This window comes from Synchiropus splendidus, chromosome 10 (assembly GCF_027744825.2).
Source record: "Synchiropus splendidus isolate RoL2022-P1 chromosome 10, RoL_Sspl_1.0, whole genome shotgun sequence".
NCBI lineage: Eukaryota > Metazoa > Chordata > Actinopteri > Syngnathiformes > Callionymidae > Synchiropus > Synchiropus splendidus.
Genome location: NC_071343.1, coordinates 6877461 through 6898601, shown reverse-complemented (window position 1 = coordinate 6898601; position 21141 = coordinate 6877461). Strand labels below are relative to the sequence as shown.

General features: G+C 40.9%; 1 protein-coding gene across 4 annotated transcripts in view; it reads right to left on the bottom strand.

Annotated features, from left to right (window-relative positions):
• lrp1bb (low density lipoprotein receptor-related protein 1Bb) overlaps positions 1–21141 on the bottom strand; it is a 281286-nt gene that overhangs the window by 142214 nt on the left and 117931 nt on the right. For all 4 annotated transcript variants that reach the window (XM_053877208.1, XM_053877210.1, XM_053877209.1 and 1 more), the window contains 4 exons: positions 11333–11452; positions 9691–9819; positions 6881–7138; positions 3667–3829 (listed from right to left, as the gene is read on the bottom strand). In XM_053877208.1, coding sequence (XP_053733183.1) covers positions 3667–3829; positions 6881–7138; positions 9691–9819; positions 11333–11452 — 670 coding nt within the window. The remainder of the gene's footprint in view (positions 1–3666; positions 3830–6880; positions 7139–9690; positions 9820–11332; positions 11453–21141) is intronic.

Here is a 21141-nt window from a genome sequence, read left to right as displayed (position 1 = left end):
GGCTGAGGTCTTAGTTGTGATGTGCTGATGAAGCTTCACGAAACAGTGTCCTCAGTTTTAGTTTTAGTTTAGTTTTAGAGGCCACTAGATGGCACTCTAAAATCTTTAGATTTGAACAACCATTCAATTTTTAAGATGAGAGCGCCACCTACTGAGCTCTGAAAATAAGGACTGTTTCATGAAGCCTCATCAGCCCATCACCAGCTTTTAACATGTACAACAAATTTCAGACGCATCATCATGATTAAACACTAGTGTTTTTACTGTAACCTATTCAGTAACATTCCCCTCTATTTCTCTATTGCTTCTTCATTGGCTGCATTCCATTTTGTCCCTTACCTCTAAAAAAGATAGAATAAACAGAGGCAGTGACTCAATAACTGGGCCACTTGTGAGAAATCCCAAGCAAAGCCCCCAGTATATTTTTAATTCCCCATTTTCCAAAAGTTAATTGCTCTTTATTGGCCACCAATAAAGTTTGGGATCAACTTGAAATCCTAGTCAAATCTCTCATATATATATATGTCATCTTGCAGTCCAGGGTCCCAATAAAAAACGACTGGCTCCTCAACCAACACCAACCTTAAACATTTTATAATAATTATTTATGACAATAATAATGATTATTATTATTATTATTATTTTATAATAATATAATAGTGTAGTACCCCGTCTGACACCAATGAGGGGCAAGACCAAAGCGAATACAGAACCAACAGAAGCATCTCAGTTCTTCATTTGTTGAAAAAACAAACAAACAAAAAAACTAACATTTCATTTGCATGAAGAAAAAAATGTAAAAATGGACTAACAGACATCTGAACTTAGTTTGGTCTTGCTCTGGTTGTTGGCTACACCCCTCTCATTGGTCTTGGTTCTTGTTCTCTGGTCTCAGGTCACGTGGTCTCAACTACAACACTCTTGCGATTACTTTAAAACGTTCCAAAAAAAGTGTTTCCATCACTGTCTATGACAAAACCTTTTGTTTTCCAATTGCAAATTTTATTTTATTAAAACATCTTGAGGTCGACTGATTTATATGACAAAAAAGTGTTGTTTCCTCCTAAATAACTGTTTACATTCAGGAATGTTCTGAGGGAATCTGTGTCGCTCGCGGTCCAAAGTGAGCTGCCACACCAAGCTGTTTATATATGAGAGCATTTTGCATTGAAATCATTCCATGTGTCTGTGGTGACAAACTGTTGCTGCTGCTCATTCAACACAGTTTAAGGGTTTCTAAAGAAGATTTGAAGAATAAACTTGTGGAGCTGAAGAAGTTAACAGTGCAGTTTAGAACCTTGTCACGACTTTGAGATGTAAACCACGAACAGCACCAGATTCTCTTTTGCACCACAGATAATTTTCCATACAAGTGAATTCAAATCTGTTCCAGGCCATTTGATAAGTCTCAGTAGCTGCATATGGACTGGTCTATTCCAGGAAAAAGTTCATCCCACGCGTATTTAAAAAGTTACCGCGCGGATTTATCAGATCAGATCACTCGTCACAGTTCAGAGCGGCGGACTCCTAGCAAGACTTATCGCGCCATTCTTTGATCTGCAAATACTGCAAGATGGCTGTAATGTCCAGCTGTGGCACACGCCGGCAGAACTCCAGCAGTCACCAAAGATAATGAACGGCTACCACCGCGGCGAGTGAGGGAGCCAACATTAATCTGCGCCGGCAAAGTCGGGGGAGATGGGCCGACCTTTGAACCCGGGAGCAACGAAACTGTCAGCATCAGCAAGGAGCTCAGCTCCCCGAACAGGTGCACCGACACGTGGCATAATGATGTGTTCTTGGATTAGGAAAGTGCTGATGCGGCATCTATGACAAAATCCCTGCCAGATTCCTGGAAATTAAGACCCTTGACAAAACAAGCGGCGAGGGGGCCGAGCCATCAAATGTTGACACGCTATTTTTGATGTAATAATAATATAATATAATATAAATATAATATGAATATAATCATATAAATATAATAAGATGGGCAAATACTGACGATTACATGACCTCCACGGCTGTATTTTCATATATTTACAATATATATTACGATATTTACTAAAAGTTATTCAAGTCTAAAAACAAATAACAATAATGATAAATCAAATTAATGGCATTTCCATGTTTGTCAGCAGAAATAGTGGTTTTAAATGAGAGGAAGTGCCCCAATAAAAACACCAATTTTCAAGCTTCTATCCTGAAATTTTTCAAACTACAATTTTCTGTCCATTGACGCAATTGCATTTATTGTAATTACTGTATTTTATAATAATGTAATAGTGTGGTACCCCGTCTGACACCAATGAGGGGCAAGGCCAAAGAGAATACAGAACCAACAGAAGCATCTCAGTTCTTCATTTGTTGAAAAAACAAACAAACTAACATTTCATTTGCATGAAGAAAAAAAGTCTGTCTAAAGGACTAATAGACTTCTGAACTTAGTTTGGTCTTGCGCTAGTTGGTGGCTACACCCCCCTCATTGGTCTTGGTTCTTGGATCACAAATTTTCAAGCTTCTATGTTCTATGTCTATATTTCAAACTTAATAATAATTAATAATAATCCGTAATTTCTGGACTAAAAGCCGATACTTTTTTCTAATGGTCATTAGAAAAGTCAAGACGTGGCTAATATATGGATTTTAATGATGCATTTTTATTACTTTTTTTAATAATAATTATTTTTTTTTTTGTCCGGGAAATGTGAATAGTCCAATGTTCCGGTTATTGAGACACTGTGTTTATGCCATCTTTTTTTGAGATATGGGACATATGAACTGGAGACAAATTCAAGGTTTCCACCAGCTGGGCTGATGAGGCTTCATGAAACAGTGTCCTCATTTCAGAGCACAGAAGGTGGCGCTCTCGCTTTAAAAATGGAGCAAGGTTTCATTGGAACGGTTCTTCAACTCTAAAGATTTTACAGCAGTAGATGCCATTTTGTGGGCACTGACAATGAAGACGCTGTTTCATGAAGCCTCATGAGCCCATCACTACTCTCAAACCTGGTTCGAATGGAATATTGACAACTTTGTTTGCTTTTGTCTCATACTCAAACTCAACTATTTGATTTCCTTGCAGTTGCAAGCCTCTCTCACAAGCATTTAGATAAACATGAAGAAGAAAAAAGTCAAATATTGTATTTCTCATATGACTCAAAATCTGTGTTTATGTTTAACTTATAGGGTTGTATGGTGAAACAGAGGCTGACTGCAGCACTGCCTTCTCTGTCTCCAATCTGAAACCTATCGCTCGGGGCTGACACACCTCTCTCTGCCTCACATCTTGAGGAACAGCTGCACCCATGTCTCCCCAATTAGAGGCAGGAAGAAGACAAATTCTGTTTCCTACGTTCAGCCCTCCCTGCCCCCGTCGCCCCCCCGAGATCTGGCGCACGCATTCTATCATCCGTGAATACACACAACAGCAACCACCATTGTCAGGCGCTTATTGTTTAAATAAAGCGTCGAATTCTCATTGTACTCATTACAAATGCAGGGAATACTGATCTCAGGTCTGTCAGGAATTAAAAGACTGCAGACGTTTTGGTGACTTGCTCTCGTTTTTATTGGTGGCTGTTGGTTTTTTTTTCATCCTAACAAAAGACGCATGACACCAGAGGAGTCGCTTTCAGAGAAGCATTTCACAGCCCGTGCAGCACTTACCCCATTAGAGGATCCAGAGCGATTCCTTTAGGATTTTGCAAGTTGAGTTGCAGGATGGTTATACAAGTGTTCCCACTGTGGTCGCAGACAAATATCTTGTCAGTGGCTCGGTCAACAAAGTAGAAGTTACCCGTCAGCCAATCGATAGCCATCTGTTCTGCATCTGCAAGGAACACAACGAAGGGAAAAAAAAGAACATTAGAATTGGAGTTGCTTTGTGATACAGATTCATTGAGTTTTATGAGGATAGAATTGAATACATGAGTTCAGCCGCTGCCCATTTGTCTCTATTTTCCGAGGTCATCCGGGTCTTTCAAAATTTAGGTCACTGTTAGAAAGAACTCCAACCTGTGGTGCGAATAGGCGAATTTTGAAAGTTCACCAAGGCCTTTTAATTGGGTCAGTCATTGTTTTCATCCATTTAAATAGTTTGATAATAATAATGACATCAAAAAAAAAAAAAAAAAATACAAGTTGTTGACAATCTTTTATGCTCATTTTACATGAGAACATGTATTATTATTATTATTATTATTATTATTATTATTATTATTATTATTATTATTATTATTATTATTATTATTATTATTAGACCACAATTCAGGCCATATTGTTGTATTGTTTATTGTAAAATGTATTGTTTAATTAATTCAATGTAAAAAAAGGAATTGAAAAAAAAAAAAATGAAATTATTGACTGTTGAGAAAACAATCACTCTCACACGAGTGAAGGTGTCGGTCTTGCTGCCAAAAAGGTTACATCACAGACTGTGAGTCTTAAGTCAACTGAAGCTCATGTAATCCCTCCACCTACTCCCAAACTTAAGGCAACAGTTGACATACTTCCAAAAAGCTGCAGTTCCCCTCAGAAACACTGAACCCAGCGCATTCGTAGGAGTGCAGTCGACTTACTACGGTGGATATGACGTGTGAATTATGAGGGATAGCGGCGAAACAGACGTCTCCCTCTGTCTTGTATTTGCTACAGAGAGGAGACTATTAACTTTTCAACATCTCTATCGCTTTAATTGCTCATTATACTGCACACGCTGAAATACGTGAGGGAGGCTCATCTCAGCAGGAATCCAGAGCCTCCATGAGAAGATAAGAAAAGATTTGCATGAAAGGCCAGTAGAAGGATAAATAAGAAAATGTTTTGAAGTCCAATTTGCATAAATGCGTCAGACACAAAAGGTTCATGCAAAATATAAAGTTTATATATATATATATATATATATATATATATATATATATATATAGGTCAGTGGTGCACCCAGCTTAAAAATGCATGGAGATCACTTCCAAACTAGTTTTGAAAACGGGGTCCAGCATTGAGACCCTGACTCATGAAACAAACTGGGCAGTGTTCTGAACTGGAATCATCAACTCCTCACATCTTTTATTGACATTAAAGCGCTCAAAATGCGCTGTTTTCTCCCGCGTGTTCGAAGTACCGACACCACCGCTGGTCTCAGCTGCTGCTTCTCATCTCCGCTCTTCCAGGAGGTCGGCTCTGATGGTGGCGCTGCGGCCACGTGGACGAAGCAGGATTTTTTGAGTGCTTTAATGTCAATAAAACGGCTGATTTCATCGGACTGATGTTGCGACAGTCCCAGTATAAAGCACCATCATATCACAATAAGGCCCTAAATGCTATCTAAATCACATTCATATTTTGTCCTGTCTTCCAAAAAAAAAAAAAAGAAAAAGTGGCAAAAGGTGACTAGCAAATAAACATTTAACAAAGTTAGACTTGAAGTGTGACATAATAGTTGCAGTGCATTGCCTCCATAACATTTTGAACTTGTCCTGCAGTGGTATGTCCATCTTACGGTACGGAAATAAATGACAAGAAGTCGTTGCCATCAAAGTCAAAAGACACAAATTAGAGACTCCAAGTTTTTCTCTTCCATGAATAAAAGTCGTAAATGAAGTCATTTGCCTTTCATACACTACAATAAATACGACTAAATCATAATTTGCCTCTATGGCAGACAGAGCAGACCTGTAATGTATGCCATGGATGCCGTTTCCAATGAGTTAACCCACTGCTGCAGTGTAGAAAGAAACTATATAACACAGCTTTCATATCAGAGCATGTAATCCAATGCAGTCGGTGAGAGCATCTACCCACTTAAACACAGAGTCAATTAAACCCAATGAATGAGACCACGTCTTATGAAACCCAGCAGCTTTGAAGGAAAGCTATCGGGAGAAAAGTCACAACTGTTGACCGAATTAGCTCCGTAACAAATAAAAGCAGAAGTCGAACAGTAAAATGAACCTCACACATTTCTGCCCACCTTCATTGCTTTACAATTTACATTCACTTCCTGAATCGATTGGTTTTTTTTTAGGGTCCACATTTTCGATGACGGTTTTTTGTTACTGGGCGCCGTGGCGACTCAGCAGGCGTGTAGACCATGAAACGAAACCCCACTTGCACGTTTGAGTTAGATACGAGTTTCTGAGGACGCCCCGCAGAGCAGTTATGTCGTTTTGATTCTGTCTCTGGCGGAGAAAGCAGTTAACATTTGAATGAGTCCTGCCCCACATGTACCGTGCTGCGAATCCAGTTTCGCTCTCTCTCACTTCAGTCTATGAAAATCTTATTTGCCTCTTTTGTTTGGCCTAAAATGAAACTTTTTGTTTTTCAGACTGACACACAATTGTGACTGCTGACTGACCGTTGACTCATGTATATATATATATAAAATTATGGCAGCCAGTCGGCATCGTGTGCGACACACAGCGATCTACCACTACAGTATATATATATATATATATATATATTTGGAAGCAGCAAGATACTGTGAAAGCACTGAAGCACTGTAGCAGTTAGCACCTGCCTTTGACCAATCACAAAAAAGTCACCATTCCACAGAGGACCTACAGCCAAAAGATCATCAGCTTCCCCCCTCACCCGTGTCCAAGACATCTCCAACTGGCACTGCAGGCAGCCCCACCCAAGCGTTGCATCACCCCCGACCATCTGGGAGGAGGCGGAGGTGCCTCCACACAAGGTCAAGCTTCATCCTCTCCACCGCCAGGATGCTCAACTCTCGCAAAACAAATTCAAATCTCAACCACGGGAGAGAAAACCAAAGGAAGAAACCCAATCTATCACAGATGTTTGTCGTGCAGTTACGTAACCGTCATGATTCCGACTTCACTAAATCCCATCACATTTCCAGGTGAGGGAACCGAAGACCTACTTTGCAAGCTGTGTTGGGTTCTTATTTCCCGCTCTCGTGTGAAGCCGCGGAGGTTCCTCAGTTCAGCGCAGCGCAGTTGTCCGGCGGTCTCCGAAGACTGTACCCAGCAAACACTCTGCTGGTTGTGCTGGAAATCCACCGCCAGGGAGCCATTTAAACTCAGCGACCTGAGGGGCAGGAGGCCTGTTCCGTTGAGGTGTGTGATGGCGAGCCGACCCGATCCGGCGGTGAGGAGCAGCGAATTGGGGTCACCTGGATCTGAGGTACAAGAGGAAAAGACACAAAACAATTTAGCAATGATCCAGGGAAATTAGCCCTCTGAAAGTCGAATGAAAATAAAAAATGTAATGACTTTATGTGGATTCACTTGGACTCGCCACAAATGAATCAAACAACAAATAAACACAGCAGTTCATTTCAATACAAAACACTGTTTCTTTTTTTGGAAACTGACAACAATGTGGGGCAGAGTTTTGAGAGAGAATGTCAAACTACTGGCGTTAAACAAGACCATTCATTTCCATACGATAAACACACTCATTACGAAATAATTCACCAATAACTAGTGATGGGTTGATGAGGCGTCATGAAGCAGTGCCCATATTTTCAGAGCCCACTAGATGGCACTCTCTCCAGTAAAGTATTGGAATTTAAAATAGCATTTCAAAGAAACCTCACAACATTTTTAATATAAGAGCGCCACCTACTGAACACTGAAAATGAGGACACTGTTTCATGAAGCCTCACCAGCCCATCACTACAAAAAAAAAAACACGCACACACAAACATACAGTAAGACATCTACAATGGTTTTGGTCGTGATTTCCAGTTTTCTACCGCCATCATTATGACGGCAAAGGTTCCTACTTTTTTGATCATTCTTAGAAGACATTACTACACGATCAATGATCTGAGGAAGCAAGCAAAATATTTGGGATTTTCTCCGGCTCCTTTGGCTGTAAAAATCTCAACAGCCCCCCACTGTGATGAAACCTTCTAACTACCAAACGTGGATTTAACTGAGTCAAGTAGAGAAAAGAAAACACCACAGGTGACGCTGAAAAAAAAATCACACAACCTTCAGGAATTAAATCACATTTTTCAATGTCTAAAATCACATTCGGATATTGGGAAAAAAAAAAATAAAGATATCTCCTCCTCACTGACAAAAGCGGTTCAGGACTGATCCAAGGATGACACTACGTTTTGAGTGCGTTGTGTATAAAATGTCTCTTTTATTTCTGAAATAAGTTCAGATTGCCTTTCTCACTGAGAACATGCTAAAGTCTGGTTGGAAGGTTGGTCCCATCATTTTCTAGCTTTGAATTTTATACACATGACACACATCTTCCTGCCTCATATATTATTCATTCATTCATCTTATATTCATTATCATCTGCTTCTTCCTTTATGGCTCATCCCAGGCTGCTGAGGTCTGTCTCGGCTATTACGGCCGATAGACACTGGGGGAACCCAGACACTGAAACCTGCCGAGAATTTCGAGCAACTGATTCTGCAACACAGAGGCCTCTCACACCGACACAGTGCTGGCGATGGACTGGGCGCCGTTCTGGACCCGTCCAGTGGAAGCGGAACTGAAGTAGAAGGCCGCTATGAAGTGATGCTCAGTGCTAGCGCTGCAGATATTGTGAAATAACTTGTTGCTTTGCTGAGAGTAATTGTTTTCATCCAATAATAACGCATACAGTGACGCTTGATGATGGATCCTGTAAGCGAATGAAACACTGGTTATTTTCGGCTGTAGAGAGCGATGACGTGTTCTCTCCCCTCTTTATTTCAGCCTGATCAGCTTGAGCAGGTAGCGCTAGCAGCTTGAGATACGGTGGCCTGAAGTGGACATAAAGCCTCACTGTCGAGGGATTCATGAAAAACTGTATATATATATATATATATATATATATATATATATATATATATATATATATATATATATTTTTTTTTTTTTTTTACTTAAAACATGCAACAAGCCTGTGTCATGGATGCTTTAATAGTAGGCTAAAGTAAAAGTCTTTAGAATAATCGTCCCCACCACTTCTCAAAACCAACTGACGCTGCTGCATGTATTTTTGGCATTATTTTCGTGACATTTATCATGAAAATGTTTAAACAGAATGAGCAAATACATGAGCATTTGTCATCGTGTTATGACACTGTTCCCTATTTTATAATATTTAAGTCACAAAATTATGTTTAATCTAAGATTCGTTCTTATTTCTCCCTCAGCATTTTTGCTCGAGGGCCCCTCAGGATATTTAAAGGCCCTTCCTGTTGCACTGCATCCCAAACAAGTTCCACACCACCGTGACCTTAAATAAATGTATATTCACAAGTAACCATCGCTCCAGTTACTGCACCACTAGTGACGCTGTATGCGAAGTCATTAAAAATCCACCTGGGCATCAGGTTCATTTGTGTTTATGGGTAATCATATTCAGTTTATTCCACCTTGGGCACCAGTCAAATTGATTAAAAGCTGTGGGGCTTCCATCCCCAGCCAGCAAACTTCTACCTGCCACTGGTAACCAAACAAAAAGGAGTCTATGGCTGAGGCAGCAGGCGAAATATTTTCCTCACATCGGTTTATTTTGGCGATGAAGACTGACTCGCCCACATGTGTCAGGCAGCCAGTTACTCACAAGTCTTCATATTGAAATGCTCTTGTTCGTTAATTCGGCGCGCGATAGATGCGGTCACTGGTGAATCACATTCATCAAAGCAGCCCCAACATGCCAGCGCCAGATAAAAATAAAATCCTCATGGTAAAGACAATGATGGTTGACGTCGCTCACCTTGCTTGGCTTTGCAGGATCTCTTGTCGGGCTGGAGGATGTATCCTTCCACGCAGCTGCATCGGTACGACCCATAGGTGTTGGCGCAGGTCTGGCTGCACGCGCCGTACATGGCACATTCATCATGATCTTACGGTTAAAAAAAAAAAAAAAAAAAAAAAAGAAGAAGGGAGATTCATTTGTAACAAATTAGGTGCGCTGAAACATGACCCAAATACATAAAGTACACCTCACGCCGGCACCTACGGCATAATTACTTTTACAACCCCGATTTCATTTCCGCTGAGCCGCGGCACCTATAGGCTTCATATATCTCTTCTAAACAGGATCAAACTCACGGAGCACTGCTGCTTAGTTAAACATCTTCCTTCAGCATAATGCTGCTACTTCATGACATGGCGCCGGTAATAGTCTCCTAGTGAAGGCTGATTTGAAATGCATAGCTGACACGAGAATTTCGTTTTCATAGCTGCTCAGTAGTCGTACTGCAAAAGCACCTCGGGAATATTAAAGGCTGCAGAAATGCAATCTAAATGTTACATTATCATACTGATGTGAAAAAAAAAAATATGTCAAGTATGTGCCAATATATTTCTCTTACTTGTTTATCTGATCTAGAAGAATATTTCATATATATATATATATATATATATATATATATATATATATATATATATATATATTTTTTTTTTTTTTTTTTTTGTTTTTTTTGTGTGTGTTTGTGTGTATTGGATTTATATATTTTCTGTCTGCAGTACTCTATACTCTATTTATATTTGTCCAAAAACACAGCTAAATTGTGCCTATTCGTTGGATGTTGGATGCCAAGTCATTCAAATTCACAATGAGTTGGCCAAAAGCTGCAAAATAAAATGTGATTTTCAGGGGGAAAATAATTCAGTTACGATGAAAAATAAGTTGCAAAGTGATCTCTCCGCATAATGAAAAAAGAAATATTTTTAAAGTATTGATACTGTGCTGTGCAAAAGCCAAAATATTATGGAGGTCCTGAGCTCCCAGCAACTATCGATCACAGTGGTCAATGCGCAAACTTGTTTTTGCCCTGTGTGGCAGCCTCACAATCTTATGCTTCACCTTGTCACCTAGTCTTTTCTCTTCTTAAATCTCTGCAAGTATTGTGTGAATCTTTATTTTACTATCTATAATAATAATAATAATAATCTGCACCATAATCATCATCATCAGGGAGGAGGCCGACATGTTTTTAACCCCTCAAGACCAGTTGAGTTTTGCATTTACATTTCTGAATTTCTGAAAAATGGACAGCAAATCCGGTTACAGTTACAGTCAACACGACGTACAGTAAGGATGGAATCCACATTACTGTATGTATTTTTTTCACTTTTGCAGTCTCCAAGCATTTTTCTAAAACTGACAGTAATCTTCTGACATCTCTACAGCGCAGAACTTTCAATGATTTTTCAATGTTGCACAGTTATTACTAAATTTCAATGTAATAAATGTGCATTTCAAGTTATTGCTCATGTGTCCAGCATCCACATCACCCCTTCATTTTTACCTCCTTTTCCATCTCCGCTGTCTGAAATGGATCCAGACAGGAGCTAAAGGAGAAGCCCTTCACTAAAGGGCCCCCCACCCCCAGCAGCTGTAACAAACCCACCTCTGCAGCTCTTCCCATCGTCGCCGACCTCAAAGCCGTCAGCACAGAAACAGAAGGTGCCATTTCTCGTCATAATGCAGCCGTAGCGGCAGCGGAGCTCGTGGCAGGCTGACAGGAGCTCTGCAGGGACAAGAATTAAGAATGAAAAAAAGTCGGAATAGGAAAAAAAGGGTGACAAGCAGGAAAAGGAACTTGGAGATGCAAGAAATACAAGCTTGCTTGGACAGCTGCATCCATACAAAAATTGCTTTTTATTTTGGGCTCTTTTCCAAGTCGACAAATGGATGACGTTTTACATTGAGAGTGAAGAAAACATTAACTCCCTGCTTAAAAATCTATACGTATTAACATCCATTCGCCCTCTGTGTCACTGCTTTGCAAATGAAACTCAGGAGACTTTATGATTCAGAATAATGGCGGTAAGCAGGAGATAAAGAGGGGAGAAGCTTTTGAGTGAGTCCGATCGATGAATGACAGGCTTGTATGTTTGCAAATGCCGTCCCGGCTCATCTTGATGTGTTTGAAGATGATATGAAAAAATATTGACTGGTCCTTTTACTAGGTAAAATAGCCTGACTCATTTTTTTTTTTTTTAATTCAGAATAAAAGCCCAAAAGTGCACCTGCACATGTAAAAATGTTTTTTTTATTTTAATCCCTAAAATGTTATGACCCACTTGATGTTTGGATTAAAAATAATTCATAAAATATTATAAAAAATGAGGTTCCCGTTTCTGGACAAATTGCTATTGTTTTTGGAATAGATTTGCCAACAATTCCTTCTTTATGAGAGTCTGTTAAAGGCAACCTTTGAATGATGAAACTCCATCTATGGCGGAGTGAATGGCAGCAGAAGAAAAGGCAGTGGAAGTGAAAGCGTAACCCTCAAATCACAGCTTTAATTGCACAAAGATTAATAAGGCGCTGGAGAACGTTCATTAATGTCAGCCTCAGACAGCAACGATAAACGCTTTTATCAATCGTTCCTTTCTATATTGAGACGGTACTGAGCGGCGCAGTCTTGGCAGTTTGTGACTTGCGAGTATCTTGTTGTATTCAGTGGGTTGTTGCCAAAGCTACGGTTATTCGGGATCATTTAAGCTGTCAACATTTGCTTCCTGGGAATGTCACAGCTATTTGTTAATGGACCATTTAAAAAAAAATTGCCGTTTTCACGAGTGAGTAAGGATTTGATGAGCCATAACTTGGAAACTAAAATTTAATAGTAGAAAACATAAGGGGCGACATCAGGGGCAGCTTGTTGTCTGGCTGTTGGGAAACGGCTGTTTGAGGGATGGGTGAGGGTGGAACAGCGATGGGCTGATGAAGCTTCATGAAACAGTGTCCTCGATTTCAGTGCTCAGCAGGTGGCGCTCTCGGTTGAAAAAAGATTTTTCATTTAAATGGTTTTTCAACTTCAAATATTTTGGAGCAGGGAGCGCCATCAAGTGGGCAATGTAAATGAGGACACTGTTTCATGACGCCTCATCAACCCGTTACTCGAAGCACCTTAAGAAACAACTTCTGTGAGAAGGATGTTCTTGGAAGGTAGTGATGGGCTGATGAGGCTTCATGAAACAGTGTCCTCATTTTCAGAGCCATCTAGATGGCGCTCACTGCTCTAAAATCTTTTGATTCGAACAACCATTTCAATATAACCTCATTTTTAAACCGTGAGCACCATCTACTGAGCTCTGAACATGAGGACACTGTTTCATGAAGCCTCTTCAACCCATCACTATTGGACGGGCCACGATCTGTCAGCAGCTTATAGACCTGTTCACTTGATGTTTTCAATTTATTTATGTATGTTTCGCAGAGTCCTATCAGTATCTTCTCAGTAAAAATGCTTCATATATTAACCTTCTCAGTCAACTAATGCATTGTTCACACAGGAAAATTCTACGGAAATTTGGTCGTTCATGTGAGCAGAAAGTCCGCTGGATGAAATGTGATGAATGTGTTTATTTCATTTAGTGTAGTTTGTTGATTCAAACAGTCAAGCCATCTTGTACCAAGCGTATGAAATAAGGATGACGTCTCTCTTTCATCTCGTGCCTCCAGAAATCAATGCACAACAACTAGTGATGGGCTCATGAGGCTTCATGAAACAGTGTCCTCATAGTCCTGTCAGTATTTTCTAAGTGAAAACGCTTCAGATATTAACCTTCTCAGTTAGAGATTTTGGAAAAAAAAAAAAAAAAATTATTGTCATATAAATTGGTGGAAAAACGGAATTTTAGATTTTCAAAGTATGCGGCTGAAAACGTGAACACTAGGATTTGGGTGCGCGACAGAGTGTACTTGGTTTCTGAAAGAGCAGAGGTTGCACGTACAAAGTCAGATGCAGGTCACTGGTACCTTTACTGGGGTGTTACTGCAGCTGTAATTGTGACTGTAATGGCCTGCACTACAGGAATCCATCGCCTAATTTATTACTATTTTAACGTTATTTTTTAGTTTTTCATGCTTAAAAACAAGTTTAATATCATTACAAAGTGCAATCTAATTACATAAAAAATAAATAACGCAAAATAACCAGTGAATTACAAGGGCAGAAAGGTCAAAAACCATATATGTGAGCCAAACCACTGACTGCTGGTACATTAGTATGGATTTGTTCGGCAGCGGAACACTGTATTTCCGTGCGTGTAAACAAATCACCAAATCAATTAAAGGCACAGGTCCACAGATAATGAGCAATGCCTGGTTCAAGGGCACTCCGAAAAGCCTGGGATAAACATCATATTATTCAGATCGCTAGGCTATTCCTCCCGCAGCCATGTTTTAAGTACCTAACTCATTTGAATTACAGAGCCGGTGAAAGGAGAAGCTGGTAATAAGTGAAAGTCACTGGTTAAATTTGCTTTATCTCTGCAGCCTCCGGATTCGTTTTGATGGACTGAATGTTAAGTAGAATGACAGCTTTTTTCATTTGAGTGCAAAGAACTTCTCGGGCTACGGGGCACAAGCAAACACCGAAGTATTAAAATGGTAAAAAGCCCAGATGCGATGAACGGGACATTTATTAAACCTCTGGCGCCTTATGGAGGCAAAATGATTATTTGCGATGGAAGCACTCAACTTCGATAAGAGAGGCATGCACACGCATCCATGGGAAATTGCTCCATTTACAAAGAGTAATGGAAGACAGAATAGGACTCAGCACGGTGTTCCACAAAAACAACTCATGAGGGCTCAAGTAGCATGTGCTTGATCGTGTCAAATATCTTCATGTGTCAGTGTAGTCAGGTTCAAGTGGTACGACGCCAAACAAAATTCATCCACACGCGGTACAGTAAATGCATCACAGAAAGGCTTGAAGGTAGAATGGAAACCTGCTCCTGCAAAACGTGTTCAATATATATTCAAGTTGGACCCATGTGACCATTCAAATAACCCATTTATTCATAACTGAAAAGGCGACGCATCTCAAGCTCCCATTTTGTTAGTAACCGCGGCAAAGATTTTAGTGAGAGTTTTTAGGTTTTATGGTTGGGTTGGTTCCGACAAACACATCTTCTTTAGATGTCCTTACACCCGGTAACATTAACTACTGACTCAGCTGACTCAGATTTTGCTCGCTCACACCTGTCAAATCTGGGGCGGCGTGGGCACTTCACAGGATGCACTGCCCTTTTGAGGGTACCGACCCATAGAGCTCAACTCAACTTCTGGAAAGTATGTTACACAAAACCCAAAGTTGAACCGACTGTAAATTGACTGCTGTGTTTCCAAGAAGTCCTTTATTGTGTTGGGCTGATGCGGCTTCATGACGTAGTGCCCACTAGATGGCACTCTCTGCTCCAAAATATCTCGATTTAAACTACCATTTCAATGAAACCTTCATCAGCCCATCACTAGTGCTTTTTACATCACGTTCCAGTTTCCTTCGCAGTGGGAAGTCGGAGCCGGCATTTACGTCACAGTTCAAAAACTAGGTCAATAAACTCCAGTTGTTGAACTCGGAAAACAATATGAAGACCTCCACGGAAGTTATTTCCACACTCGTGCGTGTTGCGTTTGTGATCAGAAAGTCCGCAGGATGAAATGTGTAGAATGCATTTTTGCAAGATCGCTAAATGCTAACATGCTTCCCCGGACATAAACATGAAGTGGCGTATGAAATAAGTACTAGTGATGGGCTCATGAGGCTTCATGAAACAGTGTGCTCATTGTAATAGCCCACTACATGGCACTCTGGATTTCAACAACTATTAATGAAACCTCACATCATTTTCAAACCAAGAGCACCACCAACCGGGCTCTGAAAATGAGGACACTGTTTCATGAAGCCTCACATGTCCATCATGACAATTGCACATTTATTTGTGCAAATTTGTGCTCAGATTTGAAAGCACATTCATCTACATTTTCACCTCCCTGAACATAACTTAAAGCCCTAGGAAAGCATGTTAGCGTTATCTCTATCTCGCAAGCTATGGACCTTTGAAAAAGGAGAATAATTGGATTTAACACGGAGTTCCACAGCCAGGTGTCGATCATCAACGTACAATGAGCCACTAATGGTGAGTATATATAAGCCATCAAGTCAATAACTGACATTGTGTAGCGCATGTTGGCGCCTTGTCTACCTGTTACGCAGCTATTCCTCTAGCTCAGGGCCCAGTAGTTAAAAGTCCCTCACCGTTTCTAATAACAAGAGGTAGATAGAGTTCAAGCCACCTGGACAACCTTCACCTCTGTTCAAGAATTCATTAGCGAATGTTTCCACTCAATGAGAAATACTTCAAGTTGCTATTTGTTCACGAAGCCGCTGCCTCGTTTGCATGCGGCGATGTGATCGCCGGAGGCTGTTTTGGATGAATCTTAAACAGCTGAGTGTGCGTCTGAGGAGCAGGCTCACCAGAGCAGGAGACAACTCGGGCTGTCGTGTCGCAGGTGCTTTGCCTTCTGTGATCATAACATTATGGTATCAAATTACAGACGTTAATTATTCATTCATACGGAAAACACTCGGCTGTCGATGCTTCACGACGACTGAACACATGGATACATCTGCCACACAAAGTCTGTGGATTGGGATTTAATGTACATCGATTTTGAAGGAATATTTGCAAGGTATGAGACGCTAAATGTCTGAGATTCTGAGGCTAATATTTCTGATAAACCCTAAAAATAGTCTATTAAATATGAACTTTTTAAAAGAGGAAAATTACTAGCATGTGGATATATTAGCATCATAAGAGAAGGAAAATGGTGCATTGCCAAAATTACAAAAACAGTAAACGGAGGAAAGCACTTTTACTATAATTGCTGTGACATTGATCTTTTGTATTCGATGAGATTTGTGGCATTTGAAATATCATTGATCATCAAATTCAAATGCGCGCACAAGTACAGTGGGTGGCTGTAGCCAGTAGAAACCCAGTAGAAACCCACTTTGCACAGCAGTGAAATTTGTTTATGACTATTTTGTTGAAAGGTCAACAGATTATCGCCGAAAACGTATTGATGGAGGTAAATATCACAACAAGAAGTGGGGATTAACACTTACTTGTTACAGGAAGCTTTAGTTGAGAACCTTCCAAGCTTCGCACTTCTAGTTCGAGACATGATGGGGGAACATGCGAGGCTGCATTTCTGTTTGCACACTTGCTTTCCAGTGTGTGCTCAAAGTCCACATGCATTATTATTCAAGACATGAAACAGCAGCAAACATTCTGTATTGAAGCCCCTTACAAAGCGAATACAAGGTGATATTCTAAACTAATCCTGAGATATTTTCAAAGGCGGCAGATGATCAGATTCCTCGCTGAAGATGCTTGCAAACACAACGGAGACTGTGTTTACAGCCAAAAGCACTTTATGCTTTATATACTGCTCGACAATTGCAAGGGAAACTATGAGCTCAAGTGTATTTATATGTGAAAGGAGCACGATGTGGATAGGAATATCAATTTTGCTTGTACGTGTCCAACACTTCTGAGCAGAGGAATGTTACTGTCATGACAAAATTATGTCAAATAAAAGGCTGAAAATGTGTCTCTGAGCTTGGTCATAACAGAAACAAAAAAACAAATAAACTCTTTCTGGCTACACGCGTCATTGAACACAAGTGAAATTTCAGTCGAATACTAATAATATTGTTGGTTAATATTGTGGGTTATCATCCAACAATCAGTCAACTGTATCACCCGGATGTCAAGTGACATTTTTGCGCTGCAGACACTTGGGATCAGTGTGAATCTCCAGCTGACCCGCAGATCATAACATTTTGATCAGTTTCTGTGTTTATCAAATGCCAGCTGTCATTCAAAATGTGAGACACAAAACCCGCCGCAGCCAGTCCATTGTTGGTGCTGCCATCAATTAAGCTGGGATGAACCTGTAAAGCAATGACAAAAACAGGGCTTCTTCATATGGCGAAGAATCTATTCGCCCAGAAATCAAAGGTGCCAAGGCAAACTGACATGAAGCTAAGTTGATAAACCAAATGCATGGACCAACACGTCTGTGGTTTGGAGCCGTTTCCTGTGTCTGTTTCATGAGACAAATGGTGGGAAAGTGGTTAGACTGGGAGACAAAGTGACTGATCATAAGCTTAATATAAATGACATAGCTCATTTCAGCGCGTGTCACAGAACGAAACCACAGTCCAAATAGAGGTTTCTCTCCAACCGTCTGCTGCTCTGACTGCTGGCATCAATGCTGAGACAAAGTCACGCCATTCCATCGACCAACTATAACAGTGGTGTCCAAACTGTTCCAGAAAGGGCCGCAGTATGTGTTCCAACCCATCAAACACACACAGTTAAACCAATCAGGTGACGTTGGATCAAAAACCTGAATGCAATGGGGCCCTTGGGGACCAGTTTGGACACCCCTGAACTGGAATATACAAATGTGGAAAACACATTTTATTCTATACTTCCTGAGCTTTGTCTTTGTTTATAGCTCATACAAAATAACCACCACGTAATATGGGGCAGTTTAACACCTACAAAGTAAAATGAAAATTGTAAATTAAAAGACAAACAGAGCTGGAGGCTGATGGGTCTTCGATAATTTCTCGGGCTGAAGTCACTGCGGTAGTCAAAAAACTGCACGGTGGCAAGACTGCGAGATTCGTCCTGAACTGCTGAAAGCTCTGGGTGTTGATGGGTTGTCTTGGTTGACACGCCTCATGAACATTCTGTGGAGATCTGGGTGGGTACCGGACGAGTGGCAGACGGGGGTGGTGGTCCCTCTAGAGTCATCACACTCCTCAGCCTCCCTGGTAAGGTCTACTCTAAGGTGCTGGAAAGGAGGGTCCGATCGATAGTCTAACCTCAGATTCAAGAGGAACAATGCAGGTTCCGTCCTGGCCATGGAACTACGGACCAACTCTTTACTCTTGCGACTGTTCTTGAGGGTTCCTGGGAGTGTGACCAACCCGTCTACATGTGCTTTGTAGACTTGGAGAGGGCGCATGACCGGGTGCCCAGAGATCGGTTGTGGGAGGTGCTTCGGGAGTATGGGGTGAGTGGTTCTCTACTGAGGGCTGTTCAATCTCTGTATTCCTGGAGTGGGAGTTGTGCTCGTATACTTGGATGCAAGTCCGATGTGTTCCCAGTGAGGATTGGTCTCCGGCAGGGTTGTGCTTTGTCCCTTATCCTGTTCTTGGTCTTCATGGACAGGATTTCGAGGCGCAGCTCTGGTGAGGAGGGTTTGCGGTTTGCTGGCCTGAAGATCCAGTCTCTACTCTTTGCAGATGATTTCTGAGGGCTTCATCATCGGGTGACCTACAGCTCACGCTGGATCGGTCCATGAGTTCGAGTTGGCAACCCACACAAACACATAAGCAATGTATTCAGACACATGGATGTGCCAAGCAAAATGAAAGGCTTTTGACGTCATAGAGGGAAACATACATTGTGAAAGTAAATGATGAGGGAAGTGAAACATGAGGAGCTGGTGTGACAGCTGCTGTGTCCTTAGCGCTGTACAGAATTACGGTGGCCTGGAGAGATGATGAGGACAGCGCCTTTAAACGCGTCTTGGGGGCTTAGCCACCACAATTAACCTGGATAAGCATGTTGCCGGTTAGCAGAGAGAATTGCAGATAAGTGCGGCATCAAGTAGGAACAGAAAGCCAATACAACAAAAACAAAATATGCCAGACACCTGAAGGGGCACGGCTACATTACTTCATAAAAGGGAAGTGAAAACACGATCGAAAGTGTCTCAGCAAACTTAAACAACCTTTCTCTCAAACAAATACCATCACCAGAGGATGCAGATGTTTCCATATTTTACTTTAATTCTGTTGAATTGATGATGGTCACCTCTGGCACAATAACGCAACAGGGAGCAAAAGTACCTCTCAACCTGTTCGGGCTGCAATTCCCAATCTCTAAATGAGGTTTACAGCACATTCCGCGGGAATCGTCGACGTCGGTACCCTCTGGGTGGTAAGAGTGACAAGATTGATTCAACCGTGCAGAAATTGGGTCATAGAATCTCCAGGGTTAAAATGAAAAAAAAAAAAAAATCTGAGAATTTCCAGATATTCGTGGAGGGAATTATTCTTCATAAGATGATCACAGGGCCGCAATTTATTGATGAGGTTTGAGAAAGTTGTCTGAGAAGCTTAAAGTGTGTCAGCTTTGATGTGACACCGAGCTGTCCGGATGATCTGGAAGGTAGTTACGTGTAGTTTCCAACAAAAAAAAAAAAAAGTAATCCTAAGTAACAAACAGGAGTGGAACACACACGTGACAGAACACGTTGCTAATCCCTTGTTACACAATTTGCTTGGGGATTTGTGAGGCAGCTGACATGCCCTTAAATATTGGAAGACACGTCACGGGGTGGGTGTCGGCGTCTTACAGCGAATAATAAAACTTTAATTCAAACCACTTCCAGGGAGCAAAACACACTGTAGGAGGGTTGGATGACACCGGATTGTGTCCTCACATTAGGGAGAGTAATGACGTGAGTGACAATATGCTGCCAGACTGTGGAACAACAAAGTAAGTCGCATGAAATATTGATTCGCCTGCTCTTGTTTGTATAGTGTGCACTGGGGCTTGGCAGTCAATTCTTACCAGGGTTACCGGGATAACAAGGCTCAGGCGAGACATGAAAGCAAGTTTTAATTTCTGGCTGATACGTCTCCTTTGTTAGGAATTATTAAGAGCGTCGGTATTAAAAAATAAATAAAAAAATACCCTTGTCAATGATTCAAAGACACATTAGTCTGGCTATGGTAAATTGTTACGCCATTAGAAGAGCAGAAGTTTAATAAATATGCTAATCTGTCTGTTTCACGACACATTTTCCAGTCGGAGAAACTTATAAAAAAAAAAAAAAAAGATGACGATTCAAACCCCTGGAGAATCAATTTCGATTGTTTAAGTTTTTCAGAACGCTCTGATGAAAAGTTAATCAAGTGAGATGATTGAATTTTGTTTCGACAGAAAATAAATCAACTTGTTTGTGTAACTATTGTGAGCCACAGACAGTCTGGTTCTGGAGTATCGCCAGGCTGCCTACTAATTCCTATCCATCCCCACAAGCTCCTTTGATATTATTTTCTTTAGTTTTCTGAGCCTCCATATGACAAGACGCTGCGAAGTGTTTCAACTATGACCCTGTTCTGACACTGTAAAACAAGGAGCCCTGTTTTCTCTTCATTTTATTTCAAACCAAAAGCAGTCGTAATTTGAATCTTCAAAATATTAAGAATCACTGCTCTACATCAAGGGCATATGAGATGCCTTTGACAAAATGAGCTATGAAATGTAAATCACCTCCTCTGCCAGATTACCCTTAGGTGGCAGAAATAGATCAATGTGTTTTGGGATC